Source organism: Cydia fagiglandana, chromosome 12, assembly GCF_963556715.1.
Source record: "Cydia fagiglandana chromosome 12, ilCydFagi1.1, whole genome shotgun sequence".
Taxonomy (NCBI): Eukaryota; Metazoa; Arthropoda; class Insecta; order Lepidoptera; family Tortricidae; genus Cydia; species Cydia fagiglandana.
Window position 1 is genome coordinate 11,212,449 of NC_085943.1, and position 22,172 is coordinate 11,234,620.

The following is a 22,172-nucleotide window of genomic DNA, read 5'->3' on the forward strand; positions in this document are numbered from 1 at the left end:
CCAAAGTTAAGCAACGTCGGGAGGGGTCAGGACTTGGATGGGTGACCGTTTTCTTTTTGCTTTTTTTTTGTTTTTTTTTTTGCTTTATGGTACGGAACCCTTCGTGCGCGAGTCCGACTCGCACTTGCCCGGTTTTTTTTACTTCCCGTCCGCTAGAACAGGACAGCGATAGTTTGATGTTTTTTAGTTAGAGTTTGACATTAACGAAGAACTTCCCGTACTATTTTTGCTACAGTAAGGTGAACATTTCCGAGCATATTGGAGAAAATTTATTTTAACCACTTCAAATTCAACCCAATACAATGTATATCATCGTAGTTTTAACATGCAATATGCAGACAAAATCGGATGCAGTACTGGTCTGATGTAGTGATTACATTTTCAAGGCATAATAAAACAAGACTAATTGAAACTATATTTATTAATCATAAGTATATAACATGACTTAAGTTACAAAACAGTTAAACGTTCAGATAAACCCGCCTTCTTCTGGGTAGGACGGTTACAATAATTTACATTCTAGGCCCAGGATACATGCCCGCAGTAATGCCCTGACTTACATGAATATTTATACAAGGTAGAAGGTAATCTATCAACATGGTATAGACATACATATTTAACAAGCCCCCATTAGATTACGCCAGTCTTATAGTGGCTGTAGGTTTTCGCTGAAACTAATTTAATTTAATATCAACAAGTAACGTCGGGACATTACTGCACTGATACAGGAAAACTGTTCATAAGTATAACTTTTACATTACCTAGGGCCGTAAGGCGGTCTTCACATTAGGTGCGGCGTGAGTGGGACATCGTTATATTTGTAGATAGCGTTGTCTCGGTCACATACCGGTGCGGTTACGAGGCAACCATTATGACCCTCTACAGTACAGCCACAAGGGGACAAAATTCTGTAGGAACACACCGTCGGTCAAAAAGAAAACCTCTGGACATACGCTTGCCGAAGTTACTATTTAATTTACTGCCCTAGGTGTGTTATTGCATCTATTGTGTAGTCAGGTGACTAGTATTAAAAGAAAACTCCTAAGCTATTTCTTTTTACAACAATATCTTTATGATGTCTTGTGCTACCATGAAATCTATTCGGAACATGGGTATTAAGGCCGATTGTCATTATGGGCATTGACGTGTATCTCAGGACGGGCCTTACGGGCACTAAAAATGGTACTTTTAAAGCGGTGTCACTCTCGAATTCGAGCCAATCGTGCAGTCTAACGCAACTAGTCGCGACCATTCGGGCGCGTGATACGAACTCATCAACCAATCGCGTTGTAGCGGTGTCACACCGCTCTACTGGCCCCATTCTTATTGCCCGTATGGCCAGTCCTGAGATATACGCCAATGAATATGGGTAAATGGGTAATAGTATATTTTTTACTACTTGTAATAAAAGTTATTATTGGGTTAGTTTAGGACGCTATACTTATAGCTAGTTTACAAAAAAGGGGTCTGAAAACTGGGGCAACTATAATCCAAAATACAGGTGTAACTAATAAAAAGTATGAAAGTTTTAATCGATATTATATATGACTATGTCAATTCGATAGCTTCCTATGATATAGTGATTCACGGTTCCCCAATTTTAGATTTGCAAAATTTAGTGTACTTAAGATTTAGCGGTTTGAAATGTCAGTTAAAAAAACAGATTGCGAATTGCCCTTTAACTTTCTTTATATATTATTACTATATCAAAACTAGGCTAAACCGAATGATTTACATTAATCAGTTCAAACCTACCAAATCCACACAGAATGGTATTCAACCATTATTACTAATAAACAGCAAGTGCTATATGTAGTCCTAATTAACATGGGCATATATAAATTAAAGATAGAAAATATTTACATTTAGTTTAGACAGTTCGCTTTGGAATGTTCACATAATTGCCAAAAATATCTGTGGATACAAATGATAAAGCATAAACTAATGTGAACACCCCTTTATCTTACATATTACTAGGTTACAAGGGCATTCTATAACGTAATAAAATCTAATAAGGCTCAGCTCAAAAAGTGCGCAAGTAAAAAAATAATTGACATAAATACTCAAATCGCACTTTGATGAACTTAATAATTCCATAAAATAATAGTCGGGGCAAAAAAATCACGTGGCATTTTTAAATGATAAGGAAGAGAGTATTTACTTTCCCAATTTTCTTAGTCACTTCTGCCCCGGCTGACCTATATTTATAAAAAAACTTTTCACCGCATTGAAAATCATTTTCTGAGGCTTATAGTAACATAAGTAGAGAAAATCAAACAGCCGTCCTAGCCAAGGTTACAATCGCTATCGCTTCGACAACGAAAAGCTTTATGTCTCTCTATCACTCTTCCATATTAGTGCGACAGTGACAGTTGCGTTTCGATCGCTACGGGGCGTAAGCGACTGGCATCTTGGCTACGCGGCCAGGTCTTTAAGTATAAGAGCCACCGCGACCCCACGTAAAACATAATTTCAATTACTTTGTAGAACATTAAAGCATCATTAAGCTCACATTATTTAAAATGTTTATAAAATTAGCAATCAACTTAATAATTTAATTTTATTGGCGATGCTTAACACTAAAATATAATACGATATACTCAAAACAAAGTGACGTTGAAAAGCAGCGTAACACAATTTTTATTGTTTCATCAATCTTCGCTAAGTGTATGACAGTATAGTAATACCAAAAAGAATAGATAGTATAGAGGGGTCCTGTCAAAGTAAATTTTGTAGTCACGGTACATTTACTGCCATCTATCGACACACGATTAAAACTTAAAATAAAATTGAAAATGTATAAATGAATTAAAATATGTTTACGGATATATGATTATTAATTTTTATTGTTCCACAATGACCCATGTTCTTTCACTGATACGTGTTAAAATTGTTAAATATCAAACGGTGTCGCCAACGCCATCTAAACGACAATAGGCCAAAGGTGTATGGCGCCATCTATTCGACAGTGACTTTTGCTTGACATCCGAGGCACGTTTTTTTCTTAGACTTTATTTATCTTATACGGAGTTATATATATCTCTGGTAATACCGAAGAGAATTTGAAAAAGAGGCGGATTGTCAAAGTAAATTATGTAGCCACTGTAAATTTACTGCCATCTTTCGATAGAAGATTAAAACTGTTAGAACGCCATTTGACTTTGATCCTTATTATTTCACTGATATGTGTTAATTGTTAAATAAATATTGAAATTAACGCCATCTACTCGACAGTAAGCCAAAGGTATGTTGCAATCTTTTCGAGCGATGGCGCCATAACCTTTGGCCTATGTGGAAAAATAAGGATTAAAGTCAAATGGCGTTCTAAAAGTTTTAATCTTCTGCCGAAAGATGGCAGTAAATGTACTGTGGCTACATTATTTACCATGACAGTAACTCTCTATATACTCTATTCTCTCTGGTAATACAAAAGGTAAATTAAAAGCTATCATTTATTTTGTGATCAGCTCTTTACACTTATGAATTATTTTGGACGATACTAAAAGTAATGTTGTACTTTATAACCTAGACAAAATACGAACTAAAAATTCAACTTTTTGTGTTACACTACTTTTGCAAGCAGCCCATTATTCTATTAGAAAATTATCTTTGTAAGTCATAAATAAGTAATAATTATCGACATTACGATTACACACACAGCCCTCTTGTCAATTTGGCTGTCCACTGACCGCAACAGCGATTAATAATCAAACAAAACAGTTTGCTGTCGGAAAATTTACATATTACTAGATTTCTGGATGCCGCAATATTTGATCATTGAAATTATTTTAATACAACAATTAGATCGCGAATATACCAAGCAGAGATATGATCGGCCAGCAAATATACATCGATTATACATATATATGTACAGTCAGCATCTTTGCATACAAATTTATATGCAGGGGGGTACCTTTTCTGCAGCCGACTGTCCAAAAGTAGTAAATGAGTAGTTTCAACGCATCATTTCCTGAATCGAGTACAACTTTGACGCTTTGGAACCACTGCACTAGAAATACAAGTAACGGATTGCGGTATTGGCAATTGCATTGAAACCTTTATTATTGCATTTTCGATTTGTTAAATTTGCCCCATAGTCACAATTACTCGGATTAATCTAAAGCAGGCCACTGACGAGCCTTCCAAATGGATGCCGTTACAATGGATCCATCCAAATGGACGGCATCCTAATATTAAACATTATACGTTTTTGACATTCACGGACCGATTTTGGATTGCAGCCACGCTATTTGGACTGTTGGAAGGCTCGTCAGTACCTTTACCTCAACATTTAGCTCTTCGAACATGTTTCTGCATGGTGACGTAACATACAACAATAAATACGACGAAAAAGCCCACGAAAAATATGAACACGATCATTAATGTTTACACGTTTCGTGAACAAAGAGAAAAGTGAATTACCATTAGTTCATTTCCGGTGTACTTTGCGTATTTCTAAATGCACGTTTGGAGCGGTCCGTCTGTTTCACTTCTGAAACAAAAAATGTAATTTTGATTATACATATTGTACCTAATACTTAGATTCCTATATACTTCAAGAATTTCGACATCATTATTGTTTTAAGTTAATTTCTCAAACACTTATACAATCCTCAACTTAGGGCCCCCCCACATCTGGCGTCTTTCGAGCGTCGGCGTCTGTCGGCGTCGGTCCAGCGCTATGGAAAATGACGTCGCTGCACAGTTGCGTCGACGCTGCGTCGACGTTGCGTCGACGTCGGCCATAGAATTGTAGACGCCGACGCTCGAAAGACGCCAGATGTGGGGGGGCCCTTAATCTGAAAAGACTGAAAAACGTATCGTCGGGTGACAAGCAAAAGTTACTAAGTACTATCAAAAAATTAAAGTAACAATGCACTTTATTACACTTGTAACATGGTTTATTGTCCAATAATTTCAATGGTGTTAGTGAGTGACTTTTGCTTGTCACCCGACGGTATAAACGTGTCCTTGATATCCAAACTAGTTAGTAGGTCCCTTTCTAGTCCCAGACAAAACTTCATCCATCCACCCTGACCCTGACCCATTCTGTCTATCATGTGGACGGTCATAAAAAACCGGGCAAGTGCGAATCGGACTCGCGCACGAAGGGTTCCGTACCATAATGCAAAAAAAACGAAAAAAAAGCAAAAAAAAAAACGGTCACCCATCCAAGTACTGACCACTCCCGACGTTGCTTAACTTTGGTCAATAATCATGTTTGTTGTATGGGAGCCCCATTTAAATCTTTATTTTATTCTGTTTTTAGTATTTGTTGTTATAGCGGCAACAGAAATACATCATCTGTGAAAATTTCAACTGTCTAGCTATCACGGTTCGTGAGATACAGCCTGGTGACAGACGGACGGACGGACGGACAGCGAAGTCTTAGTAATAGGGTCCCGTTTTACCCTTTGGGTACGGAACCCTAAAAAGCCGGTAAATATGTCATGATTATCATAATAGCCGCTATTTTCGTCGTCGTCAATTGTTTAAAGGTTCTTTCACTTAATTGATCGCAATTTTTTTTTATATACATATTTTCATTACTTGCCTAATTTCTAAAAAAGTTATTGGGCTATTTTGTCAATTTTGTGTCTGTGATTGTACGCGAAATAAAAATTCTACGCAAGAGAAACAAAAAAAAACGCATACAAAACGATGAATACATAGGTAATAGTACCTACGTACTTATCTACAAATATTTACCTCAGCGGTTTGAATAACGCGATTGAGCAATTTATGCAAATCGACCCTCATGACGGATATAATATGAACTGTATGTAATATGTGGGAATTAACAGGGCATTTGTAAGTGATTTATATGAACGTTAGTGAATCATTGGTAATAAAACAATTTGATTGTTATCTTCTAGTTATCAACCACGTATAAACAAAGATGAATCATACTGAGAATAAGATACCAATACCATCATCTTTCTTAACGAGATTTTACAATCGGAAATGGCTATATTATGCATAACAAACAAATGTATGACATTAGTATTAAAATGGTAAGGTGTGCAGATACATATAAAAAATGTGCCGTGCAAGAAAATAGTAATTCATTTGGTACATTCAACATATGTAATGAATTTCAGCGTAAAATATTGCAATCTGTTTTTGACATAAAAATTTGTAGTGTCACCAGAATTAAAGAGTCTTCCTGACACTTTGAGGCCTAAAATAGTCTAAACTCTAAATAAACCATGTCGTTGAGACCGGACATTTAGAAATTTAAAAGTACAGTAATTATAGACTCCTAGATACTAGATCCTTTAGCTTTACTTCGATTATATTTAAAGTGCAAATCCTTCTTAACGGCATAAATCCTTGAGTACTTTATATAGGCCATAAGGCTATCCAGTGACCCGAACCAGTACGGTGTCAATAGTAGAGAATATTCGGCAAAGTGACCGAATAGGCCGAATACCGAATAGTTGCCGAATATTCGTGGCATCTCTAGTCAATAGGTACTTAAGCTACACAATTACATGTGTATATGTGAGAGTTTCGTAAAGGATCATGGGCAACTATGCATGGAGCCTGGTCCAAAAACCAACAGAAATGAGAGTTAGGGCATTAGATGGGCATTTCTATGTATTTCATTTCGTTCTATAGGCACAGAATAAACAATAGTACTAGGTACAGAAGACTCACTCTCTAACAAAACGCGTCTGTTACGATTAGGACAGATATGGTCGCTAGGTGGCGACAGCGCCACGCGCGGCTTATGGCAAACCCCAAAATTGGGGTCGAACGGATGTACTTTTAGCTACCTGTAGCAAAGCGACGAAATCGCGGAGTGAGACACGCCTGCTATGGGCACCAAGCGGAATTCCATTGCAGAACTGAGATATTGGGCACCGCCGGGCGAGCGCCGCAATCCTATACGCCGGCGGTGAACTCTGTTGGCTAGGTAATAAGGTTGACGACATTTTGACTAAAATACCAATATCTCAATGGAATTCGGCTTGATACACATAGAACGAAATGAAGTTCATAGAAATACCCATGTAACGACCTAATTCTCAACTATATTGGTTATTGGATCATTTTGACATGCGTTAAAATGGAAGTTTTGCTAAAATTTCTGGAAATTTTGGGAATTCCACAAGAAAAAGCCGGTCAAGTGCGAGTCGGACTCGCGTTCCAAGGGTTCCGTACATAAGTCCGATTCACGTTTGACTGCACATTTCTAATAGACTTTCCTGTCATCTATAGGTAAAGTACTATTTTGTGTATTTCTTTTCCAAATTTTAGGCCAATATTTACAGAGATAGTCGTAAAGGAGGCCGAATGGTCGGACAGACAGACGCACGAGTGATCCTATAAGGGTTCCGTTTTTTCCTTTTAAGGTGGTTCGATTTTCATACAAAATTCAATCAAAGCTCATTAAGTAACTACACACTATTAGTACATAAATATTTCCGCATTTATCTTCCTTCGAATATTCGTTTGCGCGAAATTAACAGGAAAACAATGTTTCATACAGAAATCATGCAAAAATCATAGTTAAATTTTCATCAATTTTACGTATGTGTGTGTCACAAATGTCGTGTACAGATACATTTGCGACGTTGCCATACCATTTCCGACGTTGCCGGGCTGACCACGGCGCGAATTTGGAGTGCCGTCATGTTTAGTGCAATTTTGTTGACACTGACGTTTGACAGGTACTTAATTGACCTAAGCGAGAATAAGTACCCGAAGTTCGTCAGCTTAACTAAGAACTATCATGGCGTGTTATGCAAACAGTCGCTTTTTTGCTTACAAACGGAAGATTCCCGGTTCGATCCCCAGTCAATTGTATGCTGGAACATAACTTTTTGTATTTTTGTTACATCTAAATTTCGTATTGTTTTTTTATTTTTATTTAATTTTTCTTATTATCATAAATCGATTGATTAAGTATGGTATGGGCTACACGTATTCGTTTATTTTTGACAAAGAAAATTAGAAATTATACTCTACCTAATCTCTCTTATTTTTACAATCAGGACATCCTGACTGCAATAAAAAAGAGATATATAAAATTTCCTGTGGATAAAATAATGGATTTTGTCTATGAATGAAAAACACAATTATTACTATAGTTTGTTTTTTTTAGCATTAGAAATAAGGTAAACAATCTTGACGTGTCTTTTAATTGAAAAACACATTTTAAAAATAAGTTACGGCAAATATGTAACAATTATAAATCAAATACGATCATTTATATTCTTCTGCTTTCATAAGTAATAGTTTTTTGATTTTTAAAAAGCGTTTAAATCTGTGTGCCTAGCCAAGATGCCAGTCGTTCGCTCCGTAGCGAACGTTAGGGTAATACCTGTCTCTATCACTCTGCCATATTAATGCGACAGACACGGCTGCGCTTCGGTCGCTACGGAGCGTAAACCATTGGCACCTTGGCTAGGCACCCTGGTCATCTGGAAAGCGAAACACATACGGAACGCGTTTCTATTACTCAATACAGTGGCCAGTTGCAAATTCGGGCAAACTTAACTATACCTAAATCTGGGTGCCTAGCCAAGATGCCAGTCGTTCGCTCCGTAGCGAACGTTAGGGTAATACCTCTCTCTATCACTCTGTCATATTAATGCGACAGACACGGTTGCGCTTCGTTCGCTACGGAGCGTACACCATTGGCATCTTGGCTAGGCACCCTGGTCATCTGGAAAGCGAAACACATACGGAACGCTTTTCTATTACTCAATACAGTGGCCAGCTGCAGATTCGGCGGTAATCTTAACTATACCTAAATCTGGGTGCCTAGCCATGATGCCAGTCGTTCGCTCCGTAGCGAACGTTAGGGTAATACCTCTCTCTATCACTCTGCCATATTAATGCGACAGACACGGCTGCGCTTCAGTCGCTACGGAGCGTAAACCATTGGCACCTTGGCTAGGCACCCTGGTCATCTGGAAAGCGAAACACATACGGAACGCGTTTCTATTACTCAATAAAGTGGCCAGCTGCAGATTCGGTTTTAAAGTTAACTATACCTAAACCTGGGTGCCTAGCCACGATGCAGGCTAGTAGAGTTCTCTTTCACCTTCAGCAGAACCGGGAGATCCAAACCTACCTACTTTTCATCTAATAATCTCAAGAATCAGTGCATGATTCAAACTTTACCGGTTGCCGTGGTAAGACCTAGGATTTACCATATCGGTGTTGGTAAAAGCCCGAAGTAAACTAGTAAGATTTAACATTTCGGGCTTTTACCGATCGGCATCGGTAAAACCTAGGTTTTACCGGTAAATCCTAGGTTTTGCCGTACTTCGGGCTTTTACAGTAACATATATATAATAATTGCTCGTTTAAAGGTAAGATAACACAAAGGAGAAACAAAAAGAAATTACCTACTCGCACCAGTCTTGAACCCCAATCCTCTTGCACGTAGTTATTTCCACGAACATACCGTTACGCTATTGCAATGCAACATACCTACTTACGTTGTGTGAAATTGTCTACTACAAGGATCACGGAAACACTGTTTGCATGTGTGAGTAATACTAGGAAAAAGCGTGACAGCAACACTCCGTCGAATTAAAAAGGTGGTTTTTGCACAATGAAGTATTCAATGTTTACTTTAATTGTTCAATATTTATTTAAAGAGTGCGCGAAACATACTTTTAAGTATACAAATACCATGACCATTTCACAAAAAAATAAAACCTGAAATTTTGCAAAAGTGGTGCCATCTAGCGAGAGTTAAGTTTTGAGTAACCTAGGCGAACCACCTTAAGGTACGAAACCCTCGTTCGAACATTAGGGATGTTTCCTGTACTTAAAATAAATTATTTAAAACCGTGCACGTAATAAAACACCAGATAATTATTAGAAAAACATAGATAGCAGCTATTTTTAAACACAATTTGTATTTAATAAATCGGATTGAAATATAAAAAGTTGGTGAGTTTACCGTGACGTCACTTTATTCGTTTTCATAAAAATTCCATATTAGCAAATCGTTTTGACAGTTCTAAAAGAGTTCGAAAAGCTGATTTGACTAGTAGGAATGTAGCCTTTTCTTAGGCCCCCCCCACGTCTAGCGTCTTTTGAGCGTCGGCGTCTGGTCAGCGCTATGGAAAATGACGTCGCTGCGCAGTTGCGTCGACGCTGCGTCGACGTTGCGTCGAGCAGCGGCCATAGAATTGTAGACGCCGACGCTCGAAAGACGCCAGATGTGGGGGGGGCCTTATAATACACGTACCGGCTAGTAGCGGTTGGCCTGCGCGATCTGCGCGTTGACGGCGGCGGCGGCCGCGCTGGAGGCGGCGGTCTGCACGTGCGGGTTGCGGAGGATCTCCGTCGTGAACTCCGTCTGCGCCTTGGCGAGCGACGCGCCCGTCGACCGGTATATGCGGTGCACCTGACGACACACAAGTTCGAACATTTCATCTAGCTACCCAAGGGCATACTGGATATACTTGGGCCATACTTGGATAATTCCAAAAAGCCCTTAATTACCTTAGCCATGAGCATGACATCGGCCACGGCGCTGGTGATGAAACCGATGGTGATCAGTATGGTGATGATACCGACCCCGATGTTCGTCTGGAATATGGCGATGCTGGTGATCAAACCGCTGTAAAAAAAAAAGAAAAATAATGTTACTATAGTAGTTTGAAGTTTAAAAAACTTTCTAAAGTACTAGTATTTCATATAAATGGTCCAAATGAAAAGTCTTCAAATATTTATTAGCATAGCATAATTTTTACATGGACTTTTGTTTGAAAGTGTTATTTTTTATTTTATTTTTGTTACTATCTCCAATTTGGCATTTGGCAGGTTTTTCTCAAACCTAGAATTGACCATAGGATCTCTAAGTATGACTTAATGGCAAGCCGATTTCGCACGCACACAACCTTTTATCAGTTTTGAGCCTACAGTTGTGAATGTCTGTGTGACACGAGTAAACAAAACGAAATTAGTTTCGTCTTAGTTACCCTACCCCTGCTTATATTTCAACTGTAAGGTTTTCCTGCCAATTTTTCTATGTATAAAAAAAAAAACAATAAAAAGTAGCACTCACCAATAACCACTTCCATTGAAACCAACACTCTGCACCACAGCAATGATGATTTGGAACAGGAATATGAAGAAGTACACCATAAAGTTGAAGGAGGAGTCGCTCCTGAACGCCTTGTAGATGGGCCGGTACCAGCAGACGAAGCTGAAGGGAGTCAGCAGCACGAAGTAGAGGATGGCCAGACCGAAGACCGTGAAGCCTTCGCCGGCGAACATGAGACACATCGCCCCAAGGATGTTCAGGGCGAGGATCAGCGCGTGGACTGGAAAAGGAAATGTCACGATAGTGCTTTTGCGGTTTTCATTTGTTTTCTATTTAGAAACTTTTTTCCTCCAGGAACCTTAAATACGATCATTCATCTTTTGCATCAGAAGTTTAACAAACATGTCGGAATATATTAATTTTACTAAATGGCGTCCCTTCATTTTGACTAAATACCGAATAGGTGTCGTGGCTTGTTAATTGCACTTTGGCTAAGTGAATTATCATTATGACTTTCCTCATAATCATCATAAATCTAGGTAAACATTACAGAACAACAGGTGCCGCACGATCCTCTGGAACTCTAGCGGTATGTCCACATTAATGTCCTAGTAGAAGCACGGTTGTACAGGACAGAAGCCTGGTAATTGTTGTTCCCACAAGCAGACTATAAACACCAGAGAAATATTACAGAACACTCACACATCCACAGGTGATACAGGTGCCGCACGATCCTCTGGAACTCGAGCGGTATGTCCACATTAATGTCCTGGTAGAAGCACGGTTGTACGGGACAGAAGCCGGGTAATGGCGGCCAGTTGTTCCGTCTGCCGGCGGACCCGGCCCGGAGCTCCGCCTCGCGCCTGGCCAGCTCCTCCGCTTTACGTTCTAATTCTTCTTGCCGCCTCTGCAGTTGAGATTCTAGTTCAAAACTCATCTCTTCTCTTTTACAACGTTTTCTTTTACATTTAAAATACTGGTTTACATAACACTTTTCAATATTGGTTGTTCGCAGGGGATAAGCAAATTTTAATATGTAAATTCTCTATTAGTGAGATTATTTAGATCAAGTTGCCTTAGCAGTGGCAGAACTGAAATGAACTGAATGAAGATTGAGGAAAAGAAACCCAAATTATAATAGGTAGTAGCTATGAGTGGGCGCTAACAATTTGACAATTGCGATTGTGACCTCTTATCGCTACATATATATTTCTACATTTTACCTACATTGTGGAAGTGTGGGATCAAGTGTTTTAAGAGTGCTATTACATTTCGGGGTTGAGCGAGTTTAGGTATTTTACGCGCTGCGGCAGGCCGTGCGAGCTCAGTATTCCGATCCCTTCTACCACACTCGCACTACAATGATGGATTAAACATTCTTGATCCTTCGCGAAGCATATTGAAATCAACCATAACAACACTAACTGTACTTAACCCTTAACATGGCAAGACATGAAATAATGTATCCACCTATTTCATGGAATGTTTTTGGGGATAGTAATGGGTAAAAAAGTACTATATTTAAGAAAAAAATATTAAAAGCATTCTGAAAGTAGGGTTTTCAGGACGTCCGTTAAAACGGACATTGCCACGAACCTTATAGATTGATTGCTCTCAAGGTTGTCCTAAAAAACGGACAATGCCGTTATACAGTTTCACAAAATAAAAAAATATTAAAGAATTACAGGGCAAGAAAATTTATAATTATTTCAATAACACACTAGTGAATGTTTGGAAAAATGTTTAATTATATTAATAAGAAGAAAAAAGTAATGAGAAACATAATAATACTATATTTACTTCTAGTGTTTATATGTAAAACGACCCACGTACAGATGTAATAAACAAAAAATATACATTATAAAGCTACGTATACAGGCAAAATAGGCTAATAAAGATAGTTACACATTACAATGATTGTAAGTAACATTACTTTACTTAAATGACCACACCATTTATCTCTACGGTCTCACAGTTCTATGTTTTGCTTGTTTTCTTATCACCCGGAGTATCTGGAACCTAAGCTGGTGGTAAAGAAGAGCTGTAGTTTCAGTAAAAGTTTAGATATTTTTCAGTCTCAATGGCCTCTGGCAACATTCTGGTAATATATGGCTCCTCCTTGGCGAGAACCAGAGTCTTATCCATGTCATGCTCCCAGACCGCAGACTTTAGTTGGCGGTGCTTGACATCAGCTATAATAATATGTTCTTGTACCCGAGTAGAAATGCTTTGCTTCGTCTGCCCGACATATGAAAGACTAGATTCTATTCCAGACCAGAGAAATTAGCTATTGTAGCCAAATATATTATTCATTTTATACAATCATAATATTACACATCATTAATACAATTATTGTAAAAAAACCCTAAAAATAATTCAAATAATTCAAATAAAACTTAACCTACACAAAATTTTATCTAAATTAAAATTAAATTAGCTATTTACTCTCCTGAAATTTGTAAAGATTACATTTTACAGGCGTCAGGAATTGTAGCATCTTCATCATCAACTTGAAATAGGTTCTAACCGTAGGACATTTCAAGAAGTGCCAATAATTTGGATACTGAAGCGAGTTATGCGTTTAATGGCGAGGAATTAAGTTTTGTGGATGGAGTACTAGAGGACAGGTCGTGTTTAGGTCAGGTCGAATATTATGAACAACTTTTTTCCCACAATGACTACGTTAGACTTCGAAATTACATTTAAATACAGATAGTGCCATTCACAATGAGGCGCACTAAACTTTAATAGCATGACAATAAGAATAAAAGCACGCGTGTTTGTAAATGAACATATATTTGTCCATCATATTTGACATCCTCGTAGAAAGTGACCTGGCTGAAAAAGAGTCAGATTGGGGCAAGGCAGATGTACAATCTGTCTCTAGTAAAATTTCGTCATCGTCGTTTTTTCGCTATCTCACTCTTCTGAATCAGATGGTGGAACCACCTGAAACTAAAATATAAATAAATGTATACATATACTTATGTATAACATAACCCCAACGCAACAATAGCCTATAAAATGACGATAAATGAAAAAAAAGCATAAACCCTAAGTATGGCAATGTCCGTTTTCTGTCACAATCTTGTCTCCGCACAAGTCGGCACTGTCCGTTTTTTAGGACGTGCTAAATGGTACCTTGTTACCAGTACTATCGACAATGTCACAAAAATGGGACAAGATATATTTCGCAATTTTTGACTTAGAATTAATCTATGATTTAATGAGCTTTATATAGAATAACAATGTTTAACTCATCTAGTAAAAATATCAACACAAAGAAAACAATTTGGCTATTAACTTTATATTCTATGACCCCAGGAACACACACCGTCGCAAATTCAGCGAATTTCAGATTTCAACTGCCGCCTGCGCATAAACCTAATTTTGTCTGATATTTTCTTAAACTAGGAAAAAAAGTACAATTCTCGCACTTTCTTTAACGTACTTCCTTTTCTAGCCTGCACTTAGTGTTTAAACTTGGCGCCACATTTAGTACCTGTACTAAAAAAGTGACAGAAACGTTTTAAGGGTTAACTTATAAAGTCCTAAAACTGTTATTTGGTAAGTACGAAAATACTAAATGCAGTGCAAATGTACATAGGGGCTGTTCATAAATTACGTCGTCTATTTTTGACCCCCCCATCCCTCAAATCATCCAAAAATCATGCTTCGGATGACTCTGTTTCCTCCTACGTCATGCTACCATCATCCGATGTCCATGACCCCCTCCCCCCCTCCTCCCATTTGAAACGACGTAATTTATGAATAGCCCCATACTCGTACTTATGAACGTATATTACTCGAAAGAAATTATAGGTACTCGCTTATTTACAAGAAACAAGTTACAAGAAACTGAAGATACACAGGGTCTGATGATGGAGCTGGAAGGTGGCCACGGGTACCAGTCTATCATGTAACTAAACCACTTCGTGTTTGGGCTCGTTTGATTCGTCTAAACAAGATCTTTGACACTGAAGATACACAGGGTCTGATGATGGAGCTGGAAGGTGGTCACGGGTACCAGTCTCTCATGTAACTAAACAATTTCGTGTTTGGGCTCGTTTGATTCGTCTCAACAAGATCTTTGACACAAGACAGTACTCAGGGTCTGATGATGGAGCTGGAAGGTGGTCACCATTACCAATCAACCATACAACTAAACCACATCGTGTTTAGGCTCGTTTTATTCATCTCAACAAGATCTTTGACACTATATAGGTGATACTCAGAGTCTGATGATGGAGCTGGAAGTTGGTTACCGGTACCAATCAACCATGCAACTAAACCACTTCATGTTTAGGCTCGTTTGACTAGTCTCAACAAGATCTTTGACACTAGGTAATACTCAGAGTCTGATGATGGAGCCGGAAGGTGGTCACCGGTACCAATCAACCATGCAACTAAACCACTTCATGTTTAGGCTCGTTTGATTAGTCTCAACAAGATCTTTGACACTAGGTGATACTCAGAGTCTGATGATGGAGCTGGAAGGTGGTCACCGGTACCAATCAACCATGCAACTAAACCACTTCGTGTTTAGGCTCGTTTGATTCGTCTCAACAAGATCTTTGACACTAGGTGATAAACCAAACACGAAGCCCAAGCACGGAGCCCAAACACGAAGTGGTTCAGTTATGTGATAGACAGGTACCCGTCGCCACCTTCGAGCTCCATCATCAGATCCTGAGTACTTTCTTGTGTCAAAGATCTTGTTGAGATGAATAAAACGTACCTAAACACGAAGTAGTTCAGTTACATGATAGACTGGTACCCATGGCCACCTTTCAGTTCCATAATCAAACCTTGTGTATCTTCAGTGTCAAAGATCTTGTTGAGACTAATCAAACGAGCCCAAACACGAAGTGGTTTAGTTGTATGGTTGATTGGTACCGGTGACCACCTTCCGGCTCCATCATCAGACCCTGAGTACTATCTTGTGTCAAAGATCTTGTTGAGACGAATAAAACGAGCCTAAACACGAAGTGGTTTCATTGCACGGTTGATTGGTACCGGTGACCACCTTCCGGCTCCATCATCAGACCCTGAGTACTATCTTGTGTCAAAGATCTTGTTGAGACGAATAAAACGAGCCTAAACACGAAGTGGTTTAGTTGCATGGTTGATTGGTACCGGTGACCACCTTCCGGCTCCATCATCAGACCCTGAGTACTATCTTGTGTCAAAGATCTTGTTGAGACGAATCAAACGAGCCCAAACACGAAGTGGTTTTGTTGCATGGTTGATTGGTACCGGTGACCACCTTCCGGCTCCATCATCAGACCCTGAGTATTATCTTGTGTCAAAGATCTTGTTGAGACGAATCAAACGAGCCCAAACACGAAATGGTTTAGTTGCATGGTTGATTAGTACCGGTGACCAAATTCCGGCTCCATCATCAGACCCTGAGTACTATCTTGTGTCAAAGATCTTGTTAAGACGAATAAAACGAGCCTAAACACGAAGTGATTTAGTTGCATGGTTGATTGGTACCGGTGACCACCTTCCGGCTCCATCATCAGACCCTGAGTACTATCTTGTGTCAAAGATCTTGTTGAGACGAATAAAACGAGCCTAAACACGAAGTGGTTTAGTTGCATGGTTGATTGGTACCGGTGACCACCTTCCAGCTCCATCATCAGACCCTGAGTACTATCTTGTGTCAAAGATCTTGTTGAGACGAATCAAACGAGCCCAAACACGAATTGGTTTAGTTGCATGGTTGATTAGTACCGGTGACCACATTCCGGCTCCATCATCAGACCCTGAGTACTATCTTGTGTCAAAGATCTTGTTGAGACGAATCAAACGAGCCCAAACACGAAGTGGTTTTGTTGCATGGTTGATTGGTACCGGTGACCACCTTCCGGCTCCATCATCAGACCCTGAGTACTATCTTGTGTCAAAGATCTTGTTGAGACGAATCAAACGAGCCCAAACACGAAATGGTTTAGTTGCATGGTTGATTAGTACCGGTGACCAAATTCCGGCTCCATCATCAGACCCTGAGTACTATCTTGTGTCAAAGATCTTGTTAAGACGAATAAAACGAGCCTAAACACGAAGTGGTTTAGTTGCATGGTTGATTGGTACCGGTGACCACCTTCCGGCTCCATCATCAGACCCTGAGTACTATCTTGTGTCAAAGATCTTGTTGAGACGAATAAAACGAGCCTAAACACGAAGTGGTTTAGTTGCATGGTTGATTGGTACCGGTGACCACCTTCCAGCTCCATCATCAGACCCTGAGTACTATCTTGTGTCAAAGATCTTGTTGAGACGAATCAAACGAGCCCAAACACGAATTGGTTTAGTTGCATGGTTGATTAGTACCGGTGACCACATTCCGGCTCCATCATCAGACCCTGAGTACTATCTTGTGTCAAAGATCTTGTTGAGACGAATAAAACGAGCCTAAACACGAAGTGGTTTAGTTGCATGGTTGATTGGTACTGGTGACCACCTTCCGGCTCCATCATCAGACCCTGAGTACTATCTTGAGTCAAATAAATACATATAGAATGTCAGGTCGTTTCAAATATTTTTAATCCTGTCCGGTAGTTTATTAAACTGTACCATTATAAATTATAATACTATAAAAACAGTGCTAGGATCAAAGTCTCTCGTTGCGGTTTACACGCACACAGTATAGCGTTTTACACGGCGCCCGCCGCACACAATGATAAAAAACCTCGTCGTCGCCGTTGAAAATGTGCGGAGCCGACCGACACACGTCCTGCCTGTACAAGCTCTGCCGCGGCACTGAGCTGGTGAGCGCGCGTCATCGGTAATATAGAGTAGTTTTCAAAAAATTGCCAAAAAATTATAGTAGAATTTCATAAACACTAATGTATACCAACAGTATAAGCAAACGTTGCAGATTGCTTGAGTATGAAAATGACTTCGATATTAAGTAGATTTTCGTAGAAATTGACACTTGTTTCGGAGAGAAAATTGAGTTCGTTTTACTTTGATTTTCTCTTTCTCAAAGGTATGTAGGAAAAATATCGTTTGATATGCTTAAAGTACAGGGTATAAGTAATACAAAATAGCCAGGTTTAGCAGAGAAAACTTCTCAACATTTCCAAATAAAAGCTTGCCGTTCAGTGCTTCACGCGGTTTTTCGGAAACGACCATCAGAAAAAAATTCATTACTTATTTAATAAGTCCTTTTTCTAATATTTACAACGATATTTAAAAAGATAAGAAGACGCTTTTACTGGAACAAGTACTCATTGTTTCTAATAAGGAGCACAAAGTCCTGAATTTCGTCGACTAGTATCATCAATTTTGCATTATTTCGACTTTTCTTGTAAGAGCGCTCTTAATCAAAAAATTAGTTGTTACATTACATATGGTTAATAGTTAATACGGCTTTCTACCTACAAATAATCATATTAGTCTATATTACTTTTTTGCGTCAAGGTAGAAAATAAAATAGAATATTAAAACCACAAATTACTTTTGAAATATGTGTACACTTCATACTCGTACAAGATGCTATGAGAAACATGAATACATAAAATAACATTTTTATTTTTGTTTTGTTTTTGTCCATTTTATGTAAACCTGTTTATGTGCAATAAAGTGACATACATAGTACAAAACGTAATTTAAGCATTATTTTACATGATACCAGAAACTAAGAATAAGAGTACCTAAGCGAAAATAAATAAATATAGATAAGTACTTAGAAATATAATTATAATGTGTTTACCTTTAACTCCTTTTTGTGCAATATGGAAAAGCAAAGCAAGTGTTAGTAATGTGACTGGCAATACGTATAAATAAGAGCAATCATCAATACGCAATACATATCCAACAGTGTCGAGTGCGATTGAAAAACACTGCTTTTTGGTATGGTACTATGGTGATATATCACCATACCAAAAACCTACCTATATATGTACAGAAGATTTATATATAACTTGTTGGACTAGTCTCTATTTCTAGCTATATACATACAACTACATGTAAATATCCGTCCACTTATCTTGCCAGCTTGCCAAATATATACGTACACGCCTACATAAACAAATTATTTTCGAGTAAAAATTGCAGCACGCTAAATTTACACTATCAAGAGAACTACTACCTACTACTGTCTCTATCAGTCTCTCTATTTATGTAGAACGGGACACAATTACATGGTCATGATTCTCTGACACGTCGAAACAACTTAGTCATAAGCCCAATTAGGCTACCTGTGCAGCTGATGGTCCAGGGTTCGAATCCCGGTAAGGGCATTTGTTTTGTGTGAGGAACACAAATATTTGTTCCTGAGTCATAGGGATTTTCTATGTAAGTATATAAATATGTATTTATTTATATAAGTACTTGTATCTTCGTCGCCTAGCACCCATAGTACAAGCTTTGCTTAGTTTGGGGCTAGGTTGAACTGTGTAAGATGTCCCCTAATATTTATTTATTTTTATAATGTCATAAAATCCTAACGGCAACCCTTAGTCATAAAACTTAGCACACCGCTGTTCAATTTTATCCCTTTCTGACAAACACAAAATTATGGATATGGACACACAATTATCAAGGGCTTGTGAACACTCTACATTCATCATCAATGCCCATTCAATTCAATTATCCACATGAAAAATTTAAATTGTGCACAACCTAATTTGGCTGCTCGTTGTGAAACTGTTAATGGTGACTCACTGTTATCTGTATTGATAATATCTACGTGTGTAGTATTTTATTGTGAGGCTTTGTGGTCACTTTCACTAATAAAAGGTGCTTTATGGTACATAGCTATAACTGTATTGTACATGTGTTCATGTGTAGTATAAAAAACGGTGAAACAAGAATTCTCTTTTTATGTGACTTATTGTCCCAATTACTTCATTTTCTAAATTGAAATAAAATAAATAGTTTCTATGAAGCTACAAAAAAATATTAATATTTAATAAATAAGTAGTTTTTAGGGTTCTGTACCCTAGGGTAAAGGCAGGACCCTATTATTAGGACTCCACTGTCCGTCTGTCTATCTGTCTGTCAGTCTGTATCTCATGAACCATGATAGCTTGGCAGTTGAAATGTTCACAGATAATATATTGCTATTGCCGCTATAGCAACAAATACTAAAAACAGATATAATAAATGTTTAAGTGGGGCTCCCCTCATACAACAAACGTTTATTGCAGTTTTTTGCGTAATGGTACGGAATCCTTCGTGCGCGAGTCCGCACTTGCCCAGTTTTTAAGGTATATGCTCTTATTTGAATTACATAATTATTGACATTAGATTAGAAGTACGAGTAACAAGCGCCTTTAAGGTATTTGCTATAAATGTTATAACTTTAAAGAAAAAATCTGTTAGTTAATCTAGCTGTTATATTAATTTAATCAATATTGTGGTCAGACAACCTCATTAACAACATTCCAACCTGATAATAAAAAAGTACTATTAACAAATTGGAAACTTCTTTTTAAATATGTACAAACAGCAACACTGCTAACTGTACATTGGTGGACCTTATTACAAAAGGCATAAGGTTCATGATGCACAGATAACATTGTGGAGAGTCTGATAGTAGCACAGTCTCTTTGTTTTTTCTGTACAATCACTACAATCAGTATCAAATAGATAGTGATGGTCAAAGTAGCCAAATATATTGTTGCACACTTTTATTACCACTATAAGGACTTACAAATAGGGAACAGCTTTATTATATAGTAATCACACTACTTTCCACAAATAGTAACCAAGCCCTCTGCCAGAACCATACCAGTGTCTTCAGTTTAAGAGGCTAATGTCTTGTGGCTCTTGAGCTTGACATCTTGACATCTAATCATCTTGGTAACTTTTTCAGTTTATAATAATAAAGACTTAAGGATATAAGTCCCTATATCCGTACACGGCGGGAAGAAGTTGATAACTCTCGGGAAAAAATGGAAGAAATTTGAACCTTATGCAGTTTTATTTTAAGTTCAAATTTCTTCAACAAAATTTCTCTAGATATCAACTTCTTCCTGCCGTGTACCGATATATATTTAGCCATTTGGGTTGTCACTATCTATTTGAAGCTGATAGTATCAACTAAATAATGTCACTATCAAATACATACCAAAAGGTCAGCAGTGAGGTTATTATTGGGCGGCCCTTGTGGCTGCTGTTGCGATGGCCGGTTGCCACCTCCAACAAACTGTGTGTTTGTGGGCGGTGACACTGCCTGCATGATCGCTGGCTGTGGTGGTTGTTGGGCCTGCATGATAATAAAAATATTTACATATTATTGTAGCCCTTTTTAACCTGACTGGTGTTCTTAATATGTTGAACAGAGACCATGTTGTTTTTTTCATAGATCAATAAACAGACTGTAAAACATCTTATATTGAGGTAAATAATGGTTTTATAATAAATTAAAATGAGATTTATGGTGCATATAAATTTGAAAAACACAATCTCATAGACAAGGTTCCTTGTGAATTCATATTGTGATATAATCATAGTTTAAAATCGCAAATATGTTTATTCAGGTGCATATTAGAATTATATATATCAATAAGGGTAATATAACTGTTTATAACTATATTTATTGCATTGTTTACCTATTCATACATTTCCCCTGTTATCTATATGCAATTATAATAAAGAGAAACTTATTAAGATTAGACACAATTTGAACTTGTTCGGCCGGTCTCGATAACATGTTCCGATGCTCTTGATACCTTATTGACGCAGCAGAATTCGTTGACTCAACATAAACTAAACCGAATTACCGTGGGTTGATTTGGACTAGGCTGCCCATCGAAGGGATTGTAATCGTCGAGACCTTGTGTCGCATTGTTCGTACTTCTCGCAACTTGCTGGACGGCAGGGTCCTATAACAAAACATCCACAGTCACACTGTTGAACTGCTAGAACACAAATTCCGATAACTTGGATGGGCTACTTACGGCAAATGGGTTGTCTATGGTAGGGTCCCCAAACGGATTATCCTCGAACTTAGACATTGTTTAGGCTTCTACTATCTTTTCTGTATCTTTTGTATATATTACTTTCGACAAAGCAAGGGTTTTTCCATATATTTTTAGCTCAAAATGAGATACACAATCAACTGATAAAGTAGTGACAAATCGTTGATGACGAACAGTGACAGTTGACAGTTATGTTTTAATGTTACCAGTTATAACCTTAA

The 22,172-nt window shown here is 38.1% G+C and overlaps 1 protein-coding gene across 1 annotated transcript; it reads right to left on the reverse strand.

Annotated features, from left to right (window-relative positions):
- Positions 1 to 403: 403 nt before the first annotated feature.
- Positions 404 to 22,139, reverse strand: LOC134669646 (secretory carrier-associated membrane protein 5). The gene is made up of 8 exons (XM_063527317.1): positions 21,931 to 22,139; positions 21,754 to 21,855; positions 21,099 to 21,236; positions 11,720 to 11,924; positions 11,039 to 11,297; positions 10,474 to 10,591; positions 10,217 to 10,375; positions 404 to 4,492 (listed from the first exon to the last, which is right to left on the reverse strand). Exons 1-7 carry the CDS (start codon positions 21,985 to 21,987, stop codon positions 10,220 to 10,222), a joined length of 1,035 nt encoding a protein of 344 aa, XP_063383387.1. The 5' UTR covers positions 21,988 to 22,139; the 3' UTR covers positions 404 to 4,492; positions 10,217 to 10,219.
- Between the last annotated feature and the right edge of the window lie 33 nt (positions 22,140 to 22,172).